The sequence below is a fragment of the Pogona vitticeps genome, chromosome 3 (assembly GCF_051106095.1).
Source record: "Pogona vitticeps strain Pit_001003342236 chromosome 3, PviZW2.1, whole genome shotgun sequence".
NCBI classification, from domain to species: Eukaryota; Metazoa; Chordata; class Lepidosauria; order Squamata; family Agamidae; genus Pogona; species Pogona vitticeps.
The window spans coordinates 248,345,234-248,361,912 of NC_135785.1; the positions used below are offsets into that span (position 1 = coordinate 248,345,234).

The 16,679-nt window shown below is 41.8% G+C and overlaps 1 protein-coding gene across 1 annotated transcript; it reads left to right on the top strand.

The window, feature by feature from the left end:
• The first annotated feature begins 9,014 nt into the window (after positions 1–9,014).
• LOC110089076 (macrophage metalloelastase) lies at positions 9,015–15,617 on the top strand. The gene is made up of 6 exons (XM_020811855.3): positions 9,015–9,241; positions 10,525–10,748; positions 10,832–10,977; positions 11,141–11,266; positions 13,277–13,438; positions 14,659–15,617. The coding sequence occupies exons 1-6, from the start codon at positions 9,140–9,142 to the stop codon at positions 14,670–14,672; spliced, it is 774 nt and encodes a 257-aa protein (XP_020667514.3). The 5' UTR covers positions 9,015–9,139; the 3' UTR covers positions 14,673–15,617.
• The last annotated feature ends 1,062 nt before the right edge of the window (positions 15,618–16,679 follow it).

Here is a 16,679-nt window from a genome sequence, read left to right on the forward strand (position 1 = left end):
TCAAGTTATTTGCCTATGCATTCTTTATTACAAAAGCATCTCTCCTTTCCTTTAAGCAAGTTTGTCAGGTGTCTTGACAACAACAAAATCAAAACAGTTAATGCATACAAAATAATAATCATGTGTCGTCAAGTCAATTCTGAATCATGGGAATCGTTTTCGGGATTTTTCAGGAAGAGAGTACTCAGAAGTGGTTTCCCATTCCCTTCTTCTGGGAGTGCCCTCAGACTGTACATCTTGCCCACGACTACACAAGCTGGCTCTACTCATAGGAGGCACAGTGAGGAACTGAACTCTCAACATCTGGCTCATAGCAAAACCACTGAGCTATCCAGACAACACATACTAAATAACCAAATCCTAAAAGACCGGGGGGGGGGACATAAAGAGGGAACAATCACATTCCATAAGGACACTAACAAAGAACACCTTTCCATAGCAGCCACCATGCTGTCTTTCATACAATACGGTAAGTTGAAGAAACATTTGTGCTGAAGAACAGAGAGCAGAGGTAAGGGATTTGTGGCTGTGCAGATGTTGAACAACAGTTCTCACCCTCCCTTGCTAGTAACTATGGTGGCAGGGCTGATGGAAATTGGAGTCCAAATTGGCTTGTCCCAGACAATATGGAAGATATAGTTCAAAAAAAATAATTCTTCCCAACTCTGGCTAAAGATTTCCAAACAAGACATCTAACATCGTTCATAATCAGATATTCAACCATGCTAGGAAGTCTACTCTAAAAAAGCAATGTTCTAATCCTCTGACTGGGTAGCTTGGTAGCACACAACTCACAAAAACAGGCCAGGCATTATCTGCATCATTTATAATTCTAGTCTCTGTGATGTTACCCTCCCAGTTCCAATACATCCATGAGGTAATGGGAGAAAAGGTACCTTTGCTAAAGGGATATATCATGATGCTAGAAGGGGGGAAGGAGGGAGGAGAAACAATCATTCTGCAGCTCCACTTTCTATTTTTTTAAAAAGTGAACGACAGTTAGAGGTATACATTGCGTGGTGGGCAGATCTTCTGAAGATGATGCCAAACTGTTTGGATTGCTTAAATTTGTTTATTATTATTTATTTATTTAAAATACTTTTACCCTTCCTTTCTCCTTAAAAAAGATCCAAGGCAGCTCACATCATTAAAAAAACACCACAATATTAAAAGCTAAGAACAGCAAGTTATTCAAATATTTTTTAAAAAAATAATACTATATTGAAATGTTGGGTATATATAATAACATGGTGTATTTGTTAACATGGTGGCACTGCGGGTTAAACTACAGAAGCCTCTGTGCTGCAAGGTCAGAAGACCAGCAGTCGTAAGATCGAATCCACGCGATGGAGTGAGCTCCCGTCGCTTGTCCCAGCTCCTGCCAACCTAGCAGTTCGAAAGTATGCAAATGCAAGTAAATAAATAAGTACTACCACGGTGGGAAAGTAAGAGCGTTCCATGTCTAGTCGCGCTGGCCACGTGATGATGGAAACTGTCTACTGACAAACACTGGCTTTACAGCTTGGAAATGGGGATGAGCACTGCCCCCTAGAGTGGTACACAACTGGACATTTGTCAAGGGGAACCTTTACCTTTACCTGAGGCATACCTGTAAGCTGCCATGCCTTTGAAGCCAGCATTTATAGTAGGAATTGAGCACCATTTCTGTTCAAGCTCATTTAAATGTTTTATTCATGTTTGCTTGTATTCAAATACCTAACCTAATCCAGCAGGGTGGTTGACATACAACTCTTCAGATGGTCTTTACCTGCAGCTTCCTAAAGTGGACGCCACTACAGCAGATAGTGACAGATGATGTGAGCTGCAAACTACATGTAAAAGGACACATTTTGCCCACCCACACCATCGGGCAAAGGGCCAGACCTTTTATAGCTGTCTGGGTTAAGCCATGTGCAGCGGTCTGGTGTGAGGGAACTTTCAGAAAAAACAGAAGTCAGAAGAATACCCAGCAATCAGGAATGGAAAGGTGGAAGGAAAGAACAAATCAGGAGCAAGGAGTGGCCAAGAAATCTAGAGTACAGGAAGAGCTTATTCTTTGAGCATGAACATACAGTGGTGCCTCGCTTAACGGGTGCCCTGTTTAACGATGAATCCGCATAGCGATGTGGATTTTGCGATTGCAAAAGCAATCGCATTGCAATGTTCCCTATAGGGGAAAATCGCTTTGCAATGATGGCTTCCCCCCCAATCATCGCAAACGCCCCGTTTTTGCACAGCTGATCAGAGGGGCCAGGGATCTTAGCAAAGGCCCCACATCAGCTGTGCGAAAACAGGGCGTTTGCGATGAGGGGGGAAGCGATCGTCCCAGAAAAGAGCCGGGAGCCATCTTCTCCGCTCCAGCCCCCCCCCACCTTACAGCTGATCCGCGCTGCTTGCCCAGCAGGTAAATAGGCAGTGGAAATGCACTGGGGAAGCCTCTGAAAGCGGCGCTTTGCCAGGGTGGGGGTGGGTGGGGGTGGGTGGGGGTGTGGCAGGGGCAGGCCCACCACCCCCAGAGCCCCCCTCACGCCGCTTTCAGAAGCCTCCTGGGGCTTTTTCAGCAGTGGAAATGCACCTCTGAAAGCCCCGCTTTGCCGCGGGGGGCGCGGGAAGGCGCTGGGGGTGGGGGGGTGGCGGGCCTGTCCCTGCCACACCCCCACCCACCCCCATCCCAGCAAAGTGCCGCTTTCAGAGGCTTCCCCAGTGCATTTCCACTGCCTATTTACCTGCTGGGCAAGCCTGGGCAAGCTTCTAAGAGCAGCGCAGATCAGCTGTAAGGCGGGGAGGGGGAGGGGCTGGAGTGGAGAAGATGGAAAAATGGCCACCCGCTGTGTTTTTGCCCTGATTCCTCGCTTACCGGGCAGCGAAAATGGTGGCCAGATGGGGGAATCGTTGCTTACCGGTAAGTTTTTCCCCAATAGGAATGCATTAAATGGAGTTTAATGCATTCCTATGGGTTCCCCCCTGCCACATAGCGATGTTTCTGGATAGCGACGTTAATTCTGGAATGGATTAATGTCACTATGCGGGGCACCACTGTATTTCAAGAAGCTGCCACCTGCAGTTCACTTGTCCACCACATGTGGGAGCTACGCAGAAATCCAGTGATTCCTGGTGATTTCTGGAACTGCGTCTTCATTCTTTTTCTCAGATTACAGGAGCCAACTTGCAATACAAAACTGAAAGCCTTTTATTCCTGCAGCAAAGATATTCCTTGGAGCTTTTCACTTATCAGCCAGGCTTCCAAATGAAGTTTTTGCATACCAGGGGACAAATCACAAAACAAAACAGTCCACTTTGTTGAGATAAGAAAACTTTGTGTGAGAACAAACAAATATCTTTTACCAGTTAAGAGAAGTCTGCTTCTAAATGTGGAGGTGGCCATTTTGTGCACTTTGACCTTTCTACTACTTTGCTAAAATAACTCAACAAACATTTAACAGGTCCAATGCTACAACCTGAACTATTATATATAGTTCATCAATACATTTGTATGTGTACAAGATTACATTTGTGTAATATTTTAAATAAAATAATAAATAAATAATCTCAAGGATTATACAGCCTTCCCTTTATTCTTTCTGGACACTTATTTGGTGTCTTCTTCAGTTATATAAACCTGCATACGCTAATATGTCTATTCATTTTTTAAAATCCCATAAAACCTTTTAGCATCTATAAAATAACAGCTTATATAACTGTTGTAACACATTGTACAGTACTTAAAATCTGTTATACTCTCAGAGCCAGGGATGATAACAAACACTTTCTTTGATGCACATAATCCTTCAGGCAATGCAGAAGATCTGCATCCATATACCACAGCTTCCTGGATAAACGTTGGATTATTTTGCTCTAAGAAGAACAACAGTCAGCCAAGATTTCATGTGAAAGATAATATACAAAAGAAGAGTTCAATTAGCTCCACCAGAGGTCAAGGAAATAAGCCCATATGTAGTCAGCAGGGCAGAACAAAACAGGCCGCGTCATGGGACTGAAACACTTCAGGTCACCCTGCTAGATGACCTACTATGGTAGGCTGACCAGGGGAGTGTGACCCTGTTGGTCCTCCTAGACCTCTCAGCCTCCTTTGATACTGTCGACCACAGTATCCTGCTGGATCAGTTATCAAGATTGGAGGTCTAGCATTATGCTGGCTTCATTTCTTCTTCAATGGCCAATGCCAAAGAGTTTGGCTCAGGAAAGCTGTTTCATCCCTGTGGACACTACAATGTGGTGTTCCACAGGGGTCGATCATCCCCCTTTGCTGTTTAACATTTACATGAGGCCTCTGGGAAAGGTCATCGAAAATTCAGAGATCAATGTCATCAGTACGCTGATGATATGCAATTCTATCTCTCCTCTTCAGCAGGGGAAGCTGTACAAACCCTAGAATGTTACCTGGCCACAGTTATGGACTGGACAAGGGCAAATAAGCTGAAACTGAATCCTGACAAGAAGGAGATCCTTTTGCTGGGAGGGCATCCTGATCAGTTAGGGGGCCAGTTACCTGATCTTGATGGGGTCACACTCCCCCTGAAGAACCATGTGCGAAATCTGATCATGTTTCTTGACCCGGCCCTCTCAATGGGGAAACAGATCCTGGCTGTGGCCAAATCAGCCTTTTTCCATCTGAAGCAGATTGCACACCTCCATCCCCTTCTCGACAGGAGATCCCTAATAACACTGGTTCATGCGTTGGTAATCTTGAGGATTGACTACTGCAGTGCTTTCTATGTGGGGCTGCCCTTGAAGGTGGTTCAGAAGCTGCAGCAAGTGCAAAATGCAGCGGCCAGGGTGGTCACTGGATATATCTAAATTTGACCATATTTAACCTGTCCTGGGCTAGGGTATCAATTTAGACAGACAGACAGACAGGCAGACAGACAGGCAGGCAGGCAGGCAGGCAGGTAGATAGGTAGATAGGTAGATAGGTAGATAGGTAGATAGGTAGATAGGTAGATAGGTAGATAGGTAGATATTACCTGCTGTAAAATCAACTGCATCCTTCAATATAGTTAACACTAAAGTTGTTCATTTTAAAGGTACCACAAGATTCTTTATCGTATATCTGATTTTCTCAATATATGTGAGAAAACAGATATGGCATTTTAAAAAAATCCCCTTAACCAGAAGGCATTTCAGGAGCCAAAGCTAGGCTTTGCTAATGAAACAACCTAATCCAACATAAAATAGGAGTGGGCAGTCTCCTTTTTCCAGTACACAAACACACATAGGCAATATTCCAGAGAACTGGGAAATCTGGAACTGAAAATACAACTGTGGAGCTTCCCTCAAAGTAGAGCCAAAAAGCCTTGATCTGCTTCTCGTCCCCATTCCAGAGGGGCAGGAGAGATTGGTTGCTGGCAATGCATTGGTGCAGCAACAGATGTGTTTGTATTGTCTTTATGGTGAGGTGGTGTCAGTTTGTCTCTGTGGAACTGATACTGCAAATGTTTTGGCTGTGATGTGTGTCCACATTTGGGCTTACTATGTTCTGTTTCAGTCCACTTTTGGAAGAATTCCTAGCAAATGATAAGCCATATCAGAAAATTCACACAATCAGTTCAGCTTGAGTGGGTACAGCCTGGGGCGATTTCACCAAAAGCATGTCTTCATTTATGTATATTTACATTGTCACTCTACCTTTGCATTAGCCAAGTACCACTAAACCAAAAGAACAACATAACTTCAAGACAATATAAATCCCAAAAACAGAAGGACTTTGTTTCATTCAAATAAAACCCGACCTCACTGTAAACATGCCAAAATTTGAAGGGCATGCAAGGAGAAATCACCATTGTGGGTTGGTTTGTTCGTTTAAACAAATTGCTTTGTACGCACTGGATTGCAACCTGGCTTAGTTATGCTTAGAGTAGACCCACTGAAATCAGCAGCATTTATGTCAGCTAAACGCAGCTTGTCTCAATAACTTCAACAGTTCTCCTCTAAGCATGGCTGAGTCTTGATCCGAGGCATCATTAAAGACTCACAAAAACCTTCAAATCAATGAATAATATAACTCACCATTAATAATTTAAAGTTTAAGGATTAATGTTTAGCCTCCCCAAAATAGGCAACAATGCGGAAGGGCACTTTGGTATTCTTTTTGAAGTCACGTAACTACTGGAACTTCCTTGTGAGAGAGGGATTTTCCAGGTCCTCTGATACATTACAAAAATCTGTTGTTAGATAAAGCAGTCTAGTTCCCACAAGGTGGTCAAGGATTATTTACACACTAGAGATAAACAGTCACCATCTGATTTTATCTAAATGAGGAGCTTAACCTGAGTCACAGGCGGTGGGAATGAAGCTGACAGAGCAAAATCCACAACTTAATCATCTTAATTCCCCCCCCTTCCCTTATTTCAAGACATGAGATCCATATTAATTGAGACTGGATAATTCGAAAATTCGGAGATCACTGTCATCAGTGGAGAAGTTGCAACATTGGGCCAATTTTTCATGTTGTCCAAGTGGCTTTTGCAGTCTATGAACTGGGCCCCTGTCCCCAACTAGGAAACAAAAATGCTGAAAAAAGTAAAATTGCCTCTCCTGGAAGTGTTCCAGTTTCATTTGTTGCTGTTGATTTGGGGACTCTTAGGGGGGTCACTAAGCATTGCCCCGGTGGAGCACAAGGTGGGAAATTGGTTCCTGGTCCTCAGAGCCATGACCTAGCTATAAGTAGCAATGTACCAGATGAAGACAAATTATCTATACCAAAATAAAAATAACTGATGTTTTCATTTTAAAATGGGAGCAGAAGAACCCTTTCAGGCTTGTAGGGCACCATGGGACACCATGGAGGGCTGGACACATACTGATCATGCAGTGGAAGATGTGTAGAGCATTCTGTTGACTGGGTAATAATGCACTAAACAGGGATATATATTGTTATTCCGAGTAGAGTAGAGTCATAGATATGTGAGGAATTTCTTAGGCAACACTAACAAATCGCCCAAAGAGACCTTTGGGTAGTGTGGGCGGCATATAAAATAAATAAATAAATCCCCACTTATTTTAATGAGTTACTACTCATTACTACTATTAGTTACTACTCACTACTACTTCAGTTGGGCCTAAAATTCAGTTTAGCCCAAAAGCATTCAAAAATATCATATGTAACATATTTTTCATCTAACTTTGCTGACCCCTCTCATAGAACCCCAGCTCCTCAACTCAAAATTTCTATCTATCAGCCTGCATTTTATCCACCTTATCATGTTACTATGAGGAAAATCTGTTGGGTTCTGCATGCCAGCACTGGAGAAGGCCACAACTAAAAATATTCCTTTCTCTCTTTCTTTCTTTGGTACACAGTAACTAGAAATGCAATGGTGTTGATGACCTTGGCCTTGGTCTCCAGTGGCAGGTAAGTGAATTGAGATATACAGCAACATAACAATAATAAAAGAATGAATAACATCAACAAAAACATTCCACAGTGTGTGTTGCACTAAAGGTACAGTAGAACATAACATGTCAGTTGAACTTCCTCTGCTTGTCACTTTATTGCAACATGTGAAAAGCTGGTCCGTGGGGGGAAACACATTACAGAATAACATCAAACCATTTCGAATTTCCAACAGTTTAACAGGCAAGGAGCTACATTGCTTGCAGGGGGAGTTTTGTTGGAGGTTATTGGAGTGCAATGCCTGTTTTAAAGTTTAAAGATTAATGTTTAGCCTCCCCAAAATAGGCAACAATGTGGAAGGGCACTTTGGTATTCTTTTTGAAGTCACGTAACTACTGGAACTTCCTTGTGAGAGAGGGACGTGGTGGCGCTGCGGGCTAAACCGCAGAAGCCTGTGCTGCAGGGTCAGAAGACTAGTAGTCGTAAGATCGAATCCACACGACGGAGTGAGCTCCTGTCGCTTGTCCCAGCTCCCGCCAACCTAGCGGTTCGAAAGCATGCAAATGCAAGTAGATAAATAGGGACCACTTCGGTGGGAAGGTAACAGCGTTCTGTGTCTAAGTCACACTGGCCATGTGACCACGAAAGATTGTCTTCGGACAAAACGCTGGCTCTATGGCTTGGAAACGGGGATGAGCACCGCCCCCTAGAGTCAAACACGACTGGACAAAAAATGTCAAGGGGTTTACCTTTACCTTTAATGCCTATTATGCCTGAGTATTCCTAATGCTGAGAGGGGCCAATGAAAGTCAAACAATAATGGGAAGGTCCCATGTTCTCCATGTCTGATCTAAGAGCTCTTCCAGACACAGCATTTGTTCTACCCCCATGATGGCAAAAAGCAGGGGATTTACTAGGATTTGCCTCCATAGATTTGTTTACACACCCAATTTTCCTTGCTTTAAGGAATATGTTTCTCATCATGGACTTCTAATGGGAAACCTTAAATTCCACCACCAGTGTACAAATTAAGCCATGCTTTCAGGAAGAAAGAGAAAGGAGATCAAAGTCATTGGAAAATGCATTATATAGAGTAAGATAAGAAGAACATCATATGGATGGCAGTGGAAAAATACTGATAACATCAGTGTGGAACTGAATACTTGGAGGTGGACAAAAGCTCCATCTGGAAAAGACCCAAGACACAAAAGCATTCTCTCAATGGAACCCTTTCAATGAAGTGTGCTACTTGACACCATTTGAACCATACAGAGAACAGGTTACTTGCTTTTTAATGAGTACTCGTCCAGCTTTCTCTGCAAAACAGCATGTTGTAATAAGTCTCACTAGCAAAGCTAAAAAAAAAAGGTTGGGCAAGTCAAAGAAGGTGAGGTTGTACATTAGATGTATTGGCTGAATTCGGAGCCAACTTTCATTCATCCTGTGTTTTTGGCAGATGAAAGAAGAAATAGGATGGAAAATAGGGGGTGCAAAGTGGCTCCTGGTTAAGTATGACATCAATTGAAATGTCAACAAGGAGGAGGAGGAGGAGGGGAGTGGATATCATTTAACGCTTCCTCATAATTGTTTTGGAATTCTGACACTTGAAAAAAAATGTTTCAGAAACATGAACATAAAAAAAATGGCAAATGCCTCAAAGTGAGTCATTCAGACTTTTACAGCATGTCACTGGTCAGGCTTATATAAGCATTGGTCTCCTGGGCTGTGAGACATCAAGGCCAAAGACTTGCTTTTTTCAGTGTGTTGTGTTTGATAACTTCCACCATGAGACATGTGATGTTGCTGTGCTTTATTATGTTGCTGTCTTGCAATTCTGCCTTTCCGATACGCCGAAAACACCCAGCCAAGGATCCAAAATTCATACAGGTATGTGGTTATCATTGGATTATCGGCTATTGCATAGAACTGTACCTGGAGGGCATGTCCTGCTGCTGTGTTCTCAGAAGAGGTTCCATTACCAGGATACTTTTTGGTGATTTTTACCTAGGAAATATAATGCATGGCTTCTTTCTGTATTTTTGAACATCACAGCTGCAGTCATAAGCTTAGGTATTGGCTCCATTGTGCTCAGAATAGATCCACTAAGGTTATCAGGAATAACTATTTATTTCAATGGGTCTTTGCTAAGCATTACTAACTCTGGCTCTCACTTGGAGAAAAAAACACATAGAGAATTTTGAATAAGGGGTGGCTCAAAACGACACAGAACTGAGAAATGCATACATCTGTAGACATACATTAAGTGGAGGAACGTGGATGGAACACACACTCCACTTGGAAGTACTGTAAATGTCAAAGGGAGAGATTATGTTTGTCCTAGGAATGACATAAGCAGTCCTTCTTTCACATCTAGGTTCAGACATGGGGCCTTTATTAGTGGTTGCTTTTAAAGGGATGTGAAATACTCTCACATTCATTAAAGGGAAAGGAAAGCCAAGTGGGAGGGGCTGTATAAATTATTAGTAATAAACTATAAATGAAAAATATGTGGTGTTCTTAAGTCTGCACCAAAATAAGTTTTTGAAGCTTCCCAAGAGTCAAGACAGAATATGTCTTTCCAGAGTTATATAAATATCTTTTTATTTAACCTAAACATTTATTACTGCCTCTGGGAGACAGTGGAAGACAGGAGGGCCTGGCATGCTCTGGTCCCTAAGAGTCGGACACGACTTAATGAATAAACAACAACAACAAACATTTATCATTATCCTTAGATCTCTTTTCATGCTGCTGCTTTTTTAAAAAAAAATCTTGCTCTTTTTAGCAGTCTTTATGCCTTTAATTTTAATTCATGATCTAGAGGGTGCAGAACTGGCTGAAAGATGGGATACAGATCTAAAAATTTAACAACATAACTACAGAGTATAGAGTTCAGAAGCACATGAGAATCCCGTATCTTAATTTGTGATATTTTGAGGGATATACAGTATAATAAGTTGTAATTCTGCATTTATTTTCTTGAAAGTAAGTCCTGTTGAACCTAAGAGATTTACTCTTGACAAGATTCAGCAGATATTGTAAAAGTTAACTTTTGGACTACCTTGCTAGCTATGAGTATTTTGGAACTTTCCCATGCTACAAGGCATATATAGGATTGTACTGTGACAGAAACAAACTGAATTGTTTTCCCTCTCTCCCTACATATACAGCATTACCTCAACAGGTTTTTCCCAAATCTGGATAAAAAAATCAAGGAAACTCTTGAAGAACAAATTAAAAAGATGCAGAAATTCTTTCATTTAACCATAACGGGAACAATTGATGAAGAAACGGCAGAGATCATGGAACAGCCTAGATGCGGTGTTCCTGACGTCTTAGAATACAGTACATTTCCAGAAAGACCGAAATGGAATAGGAATTCCTTGACTTACAGGTATGTTGTTTTAGCTTTTAGAGAAATGATTCCAACTGTTTTCAAATTAATATTACATCATTTCCCCCCCTCACTGTTCAAAGGATTAAAAACTACACTGATGATTTGTCTAAGCGTACGGTGGAAACGACCATGGCAAAGGCATTAAAGGTGTGGAGTGACGTGACCCCCCTCAAGTTCACAAAAACAACAGGACCTGCTGATATAGAAATTTGGTTTGCATCTGGGGGTAAGACGGCTTAAGTTTTTGGTTTGGTTTTGTTGATGAATTTCAGAGCTGGAGTGGATTATGGGCATTGTGTTGGGGGTGAAAGCAACTTTTTCAAGCTGCAGATGGGACCATCTCTTGCATTGCAGGTGATATTTTGATTTCTCCTTCCTTTCCAACGCAGCCCATGGTGACTTCTATCCATTTGATGGGAGAGGCGGAACCCTGGCTCATGCTTTTGCACCTGGATCAGGCCTGGGTGGAGATGCCCACTTCGATGAAGATGAGGTCTGGTCAGAAACTAACAGAGGTACAGCCATTCTATAAAAATACAAGCCCCGGGTCTCTGCTCCTTCCTTTGTGTTTCAGGTAGGAATTACAATATTGCATGGAGATGCAACCTACAATTAATCTCTGTCAATGTAAATTGTGTCTGTGGAGTTTGTCAAGTAATGAATGCCAGGATCACAGTTTTGGGCTGCAGAGAAACCTTGCAGTCTAGACAGAGGTTGGTTGGGGGAAAGTAATCCCTCCTTTGCAAGGCTAGAGGCTGCTGATCTCGTCAATTTCTCTGGTAAATTTCTCTTTGTCACTCACTGGTTTTCCTTCCCTCTTCCCATCCAGAGCTGCCACATCCCACACTCCCTTCCTTTCTTCATCTCCCTCCCTCTCCTCTCTATGTTCATGTGTCAGGCTACGGGGAAATCTGGCAATCTAGTCTGTTTTTCTTTCTTTCTGTCATACTGAACTAGCGCTATGCCAGATGGTAAGAAATTAAAAAATTAAAAATAGCACTACTACAACATTAATCAGCATCATCTCATTAATATTCAAGGAAGCAATGCTAAGAGTAAATTCTAACTCTTGTCCTTTGAAGATGCCGGCCACAGAGACTGGTAAAACGTTAGAAAGAAAAACCTCCAGAACACAGCCAAACAACCCGAAAAACCTACAACAACCATTGGATCCCGGCTGTGAAGGCCTTTGAGAATACATTTAACAAATACTTAGGTTTTTGATTAAAACTAGCATCTGTTATATAATACCAGTCAAAGTTTTTATAATTTGTAGTAGTAGTAGTAGCAGTAGTAGTGATCTGCAAGCAGGGTAGAAATGGAGTTCAGAGCCATGTCTCTCTTTGTGCTGAGGAGTGTTTTTCAAGGTGTTCTGCTGTCTGAAAGGTGCTTGTTCCCTCTCTCCTTTGCTGCCCCTTCCCCCCCAAAAGGTGCTTGCCTTGCCTTGTCTTGGCTGAAAATGTGCTTTTCAAGGAGTTCTGGTGAAAAGGTGTCTGTTCCCTCCTTCCCTCCCTCTTTTCTTTCCTTTTTTTAAAATCTAAGTCATCTTAGGTTAAAAGGGCAAAAAAAGAAAAAAGAAAAACTTCTGCCCCTAGTGGTAGGAACGGATTAAGCAGCTTTGCATTAGTTCCTATGGGAACTAATGATTCGAGTTACAAACCGCTGCTCGACTTAAGAACCAAAAACAGCCGGGACAAATTAAATGGTTTTCAATACATTCCAATGGGAAAATTGGTTTCGACTTACAAACTTTTCGAGTTACAAACGGACTTTCGGAACGGATTAAGTTCGTAAGTAGAGGGCCCACTGTATAGTATTTGCAAGAGAAATATATTTCCACAATGTCATTACTAGAGGGAGTCAGATGCCCTGTTATGCATAGGGTTTGTTATTAAAATAGTTAATATAGTTTAGCATCTTGGCAGGGGGGGCTTGGAATTGATCCCCCGCTGGTACATGGCTCCTACTGAATTTTGCATTATTATTCCTGAATCTTGTAATACCTCTAAATACAGTGGTGCCTCGCATAGCGAGGTTAATCTGTTCCGGATTAACCTTCGCTATGCTGAAGCATCGTTGAACGGATCAAAAAAACCCATTGGAACGCATTAAACATCGTTTAATGCATTCCAAATGGGCCAAATACTCACCGTTCAGCGAAGCTTCGTAATGGCCGGCAGCCATTTTCGCGCCCTCGCCTCGCTTAACGAGGGCGCAAAAACGCTGCGCGCGGCCATTTTGGGCCATTTCCGGGCTTCCAGCGGCCATTTTGGCCGCCGAACAGCTGATCGTCGGGCTTCGTTTTGCGAAGATCGGTAAGTGAAAGGCTTACCGGTCTTCGCAAAGCGAATTTAGCCCTATTCAAAAAACGTTAAGCGATCGCATTAGCGATCCGAAAAAATGGATCGCTATGCGATTTCATCGTTATGCGGTGCGCTCGTTAAGTGAGGCACCATTGTATGTGATATATATCTCATATGACGTAATTAATAATCACTGCTCCTATGCTTTGCTTTCTGTTTTAGAAGTTAACCTTTTCTTGGTCGCTGCTCATGAATTTGGGCATTCTTTGGGTTTGGCTCATTCAAATGTCCGTGGTGCTTTGATGTACCCTACCTATGGCTACAGGAACCCAAATACTTTCCAACTTCCAGAAGATGACAGGCGTGGAATACAGAGCCTCTACGGTAATATCTTTTACTCATGTGAATGTAGTGGGTGGAGGTCTGCAATTAAGTGACACGTTTCGGTATCTTAGGTGCTGTAGAGCTGTAGCTGCTGGAATGCACACTCGGGCTTTTCAAATTCATTAAGAATGTCTGCATTGTCTGCCTGTCACACAGACAGTATTTTGCAAGGGTTTGCCTCTGTGACATCAGGAAGACCCATCTCTTCGCCTCAGGCTTTGGCCCTCTAATCTCAAGAAAGGGGACAGTGCTGATCTGGCAAACCAACTTGGCAGTATGTTAAGAAAGATAATCCTATTTATGGTATCACTGTGGGAAAGATCCTCTCTTTGTCATTAGTCACTAAACCTCTAAACTGAGCTGACCCCTGACATTGAACTGCCTGAAACAAAGACAATTCCAGGTACAAAAGCCAAATGAAGAAACCAAGGAGCTTGCATCCTCCACAACTCAACATCTGCCATCTGGAACAGCTGCCTTGCCTTGCCTAATAGTAGAGCTAGGCCATGGTAGGCTCAAGATGTTTTGCTGCCTGAGGTGGAGGAGGCAATCCCCAACCCCAAGATGCAGAACAGCCAAGCCCACCATATTGTTTTGGCACTGGAAGTGGACAAGTCCCACTACAATAACAAATTAAATAAGTTTCAATTGCCTGTTCTTTTATGGCAGTCCAGCCCTACTACTTGAGGCAAGCTGCCTTGCTCTGCCCCATGTGATACACCATTGCAGACTATCGCCAGGCCTTACCTTGCTCCATATGATGTATAGGCAGGCCTTCCCAACAGAAAACTCCTGACGATTTTTCCTTTCCTATATCTTTCTTTGATTTCTATCTTAGTCTAGGTGCAATGTTTTTAAAATTATATTGTTCTTTATTGTAAGCCACCTAGAGTGGGCTAATATGTCCAGATAGGCGGGATAGAAATAAAATAAATAAATAAATAAATAAATATAATCCCCATCTTCGCACAAGTGCTGCTAATGAGCCGCAGGATTATTTCACAATACTTTGGTGCATCAGGAGATAGACAGTTTTGGTAAATATGTATGCAGCACTACGACCACCCCCACCAGATCTTTAGTGGAACGGGGAGAACAGCTGCAAACTAGAGAACGCATGGAGGCGCATGTAACCTTTAAAATAATCTTACCTGGATTCATTTCTTGAACAGTGACTTATTTTTTTTCCATTTCTTTTTGTCCTCATTTCTTTCATACAGGCAGGAAGAACTGAATTGCCTCCATGTGCATTTTAGAAGAAGCAAAGCACTCCTCTTTTGTGTACATATATATATTCTTTTTAAAAGTATTGTATTTTTAATGAAGCAAAATGGCAATTTTCCCTTAAATTTGAAAGGGAGAATGGAATAATTAAATTGAAAAAAGAATGACCAGATTAAAACTTTAGGAAGTGGCTGGTTCAAGGGCTAAAAAAATCTTTAACATATAGGGTCAGATTGTATCTGTGTGTGTGTGTGTTTATGTGTATGAGAGAGGATATAGGCTCTCAATGAGTTCACATAGGTATGCTTTGTGTCTGTCCTCCATCTTGGTTCCCCAGAGGTTTTTGGACTACAACTCCCAGAAATCCTGGGCAGCACAACTAGTAGTAAAGGTTTCTGGGATTTTTATTCCAAGAATATCTGGGGGCCCAAACTTGAGAACCACTCATAGAACATACGAAATGCCAGAAGCATTTGCACCGGTCCCCATAGATTTTCTACTGAACACCAAGGCTGGGCAAAATGAGACTGCTTAGCCTATGTCCCATCATTTCAGATTTTGATGCCCACAGGTGCCTCCAGAACTCTTGGGAGGGTCACAATCTGCCTTTCTTTGCATGTTTGCTCCTACAACCTCCTTCTAAGACAAAAAGTCCATCTTTTGGAGTATTAGAATATTCAAGGGAAACATGTGAAGTCCCTACATCAGGCATCAAAACAGATCAGAATCCAAGAGCATTTCAGCTCGATGAGGATAAACCAGGATGTTCATCCATGCTGGTAAATCTCTGCTACTTGCAGTAGGAATGGATAAATAAACCAAGGACCTTTGCTCCATAGCCTGTTTATCATGACCAGATATGTTTATATGTTTATCGTATCGACCAGATAGGCGGGATATAAATAGAATAAATAAAATAAATAAATAATAAATACATAAATGACATGGAAACCCAGCATGGCACCACCATCTGTCTTGTCTCTTTGCCAGCAAGTTGGGGGGGGGGGGGAGAATCCTTGGTTTGGATTTTGTTTTTTCCTGCCTTGTCAGGCACGACACAGAATCATATCCTTCTAGATTTATATGTCATTATAAACAAACCACCAATGAAATATCTTCCAGTGCCCAGCATGCTACTAGCACTCTTCATTTCATGAACTGAATCCTGCTTGGTCTTCTCTAGAGTTGAACCTGTATTTTTATCACAAAATTGACACTGAAAAACTTTTTATAAAAGTCAACCAAATTTAAGAGATGTTGGAGAAGGTGGTAAAAGATGGTAATCTATTCTGTACGACATTCTCAATGAATTCAATCTGTGGTACGCAAGTGAAAATTTCTCTTTACATTCGAAACTAGTGAGTAACGAAATGTCAAACAATCTACTGTTCTTTTGAAATTGGAGAAATGTTTAAATAAAACAATTCAAGCAGCAATGAAAACAAGGAAGTCTTAAGGAGAGCCTCTCAGGTGGAGAAAAATGTTTTAATATCTGCCATGGGAGAACTACATGCACAGAAACATATTTGGTCCACAAAATAAATACCACTAGAGAATTGTAGTGTGGGATACATCTTTTGAAAGTGTGGCTATGTTTTATGAAAAGCAAAACTCCTGGGAGGAAAAAAGCAAAAAATAAAAATACTACATAGAGGAGACTCGTTCTAACCCAACTTTCATTGTGTTCTGCTACTTCTGTACTTGTAGCAATTTTTTTAAATAAGTATTTTTTAAAATATCATTTATGGTCTGCACACTAACATGGTTGTCTATTCTACCACCTCCAAATCCATCTTGGCTTTACTATACAGGATGCGAAATGGAATTAGGGCCTCAATATATTACTTTCAACAGCTTAATTTGATGTTATGTTGACAACATTTTCTTACATTTAAATTCTGAAATACACCAACATATCCATGCTTGACTTCCATGCTTATGTTATTGTGATGAGCAACATCCAAACCTTAGTTCCGACTGGAGTAGATCCACTGAAATCAGTAGTGTTTACATTCCA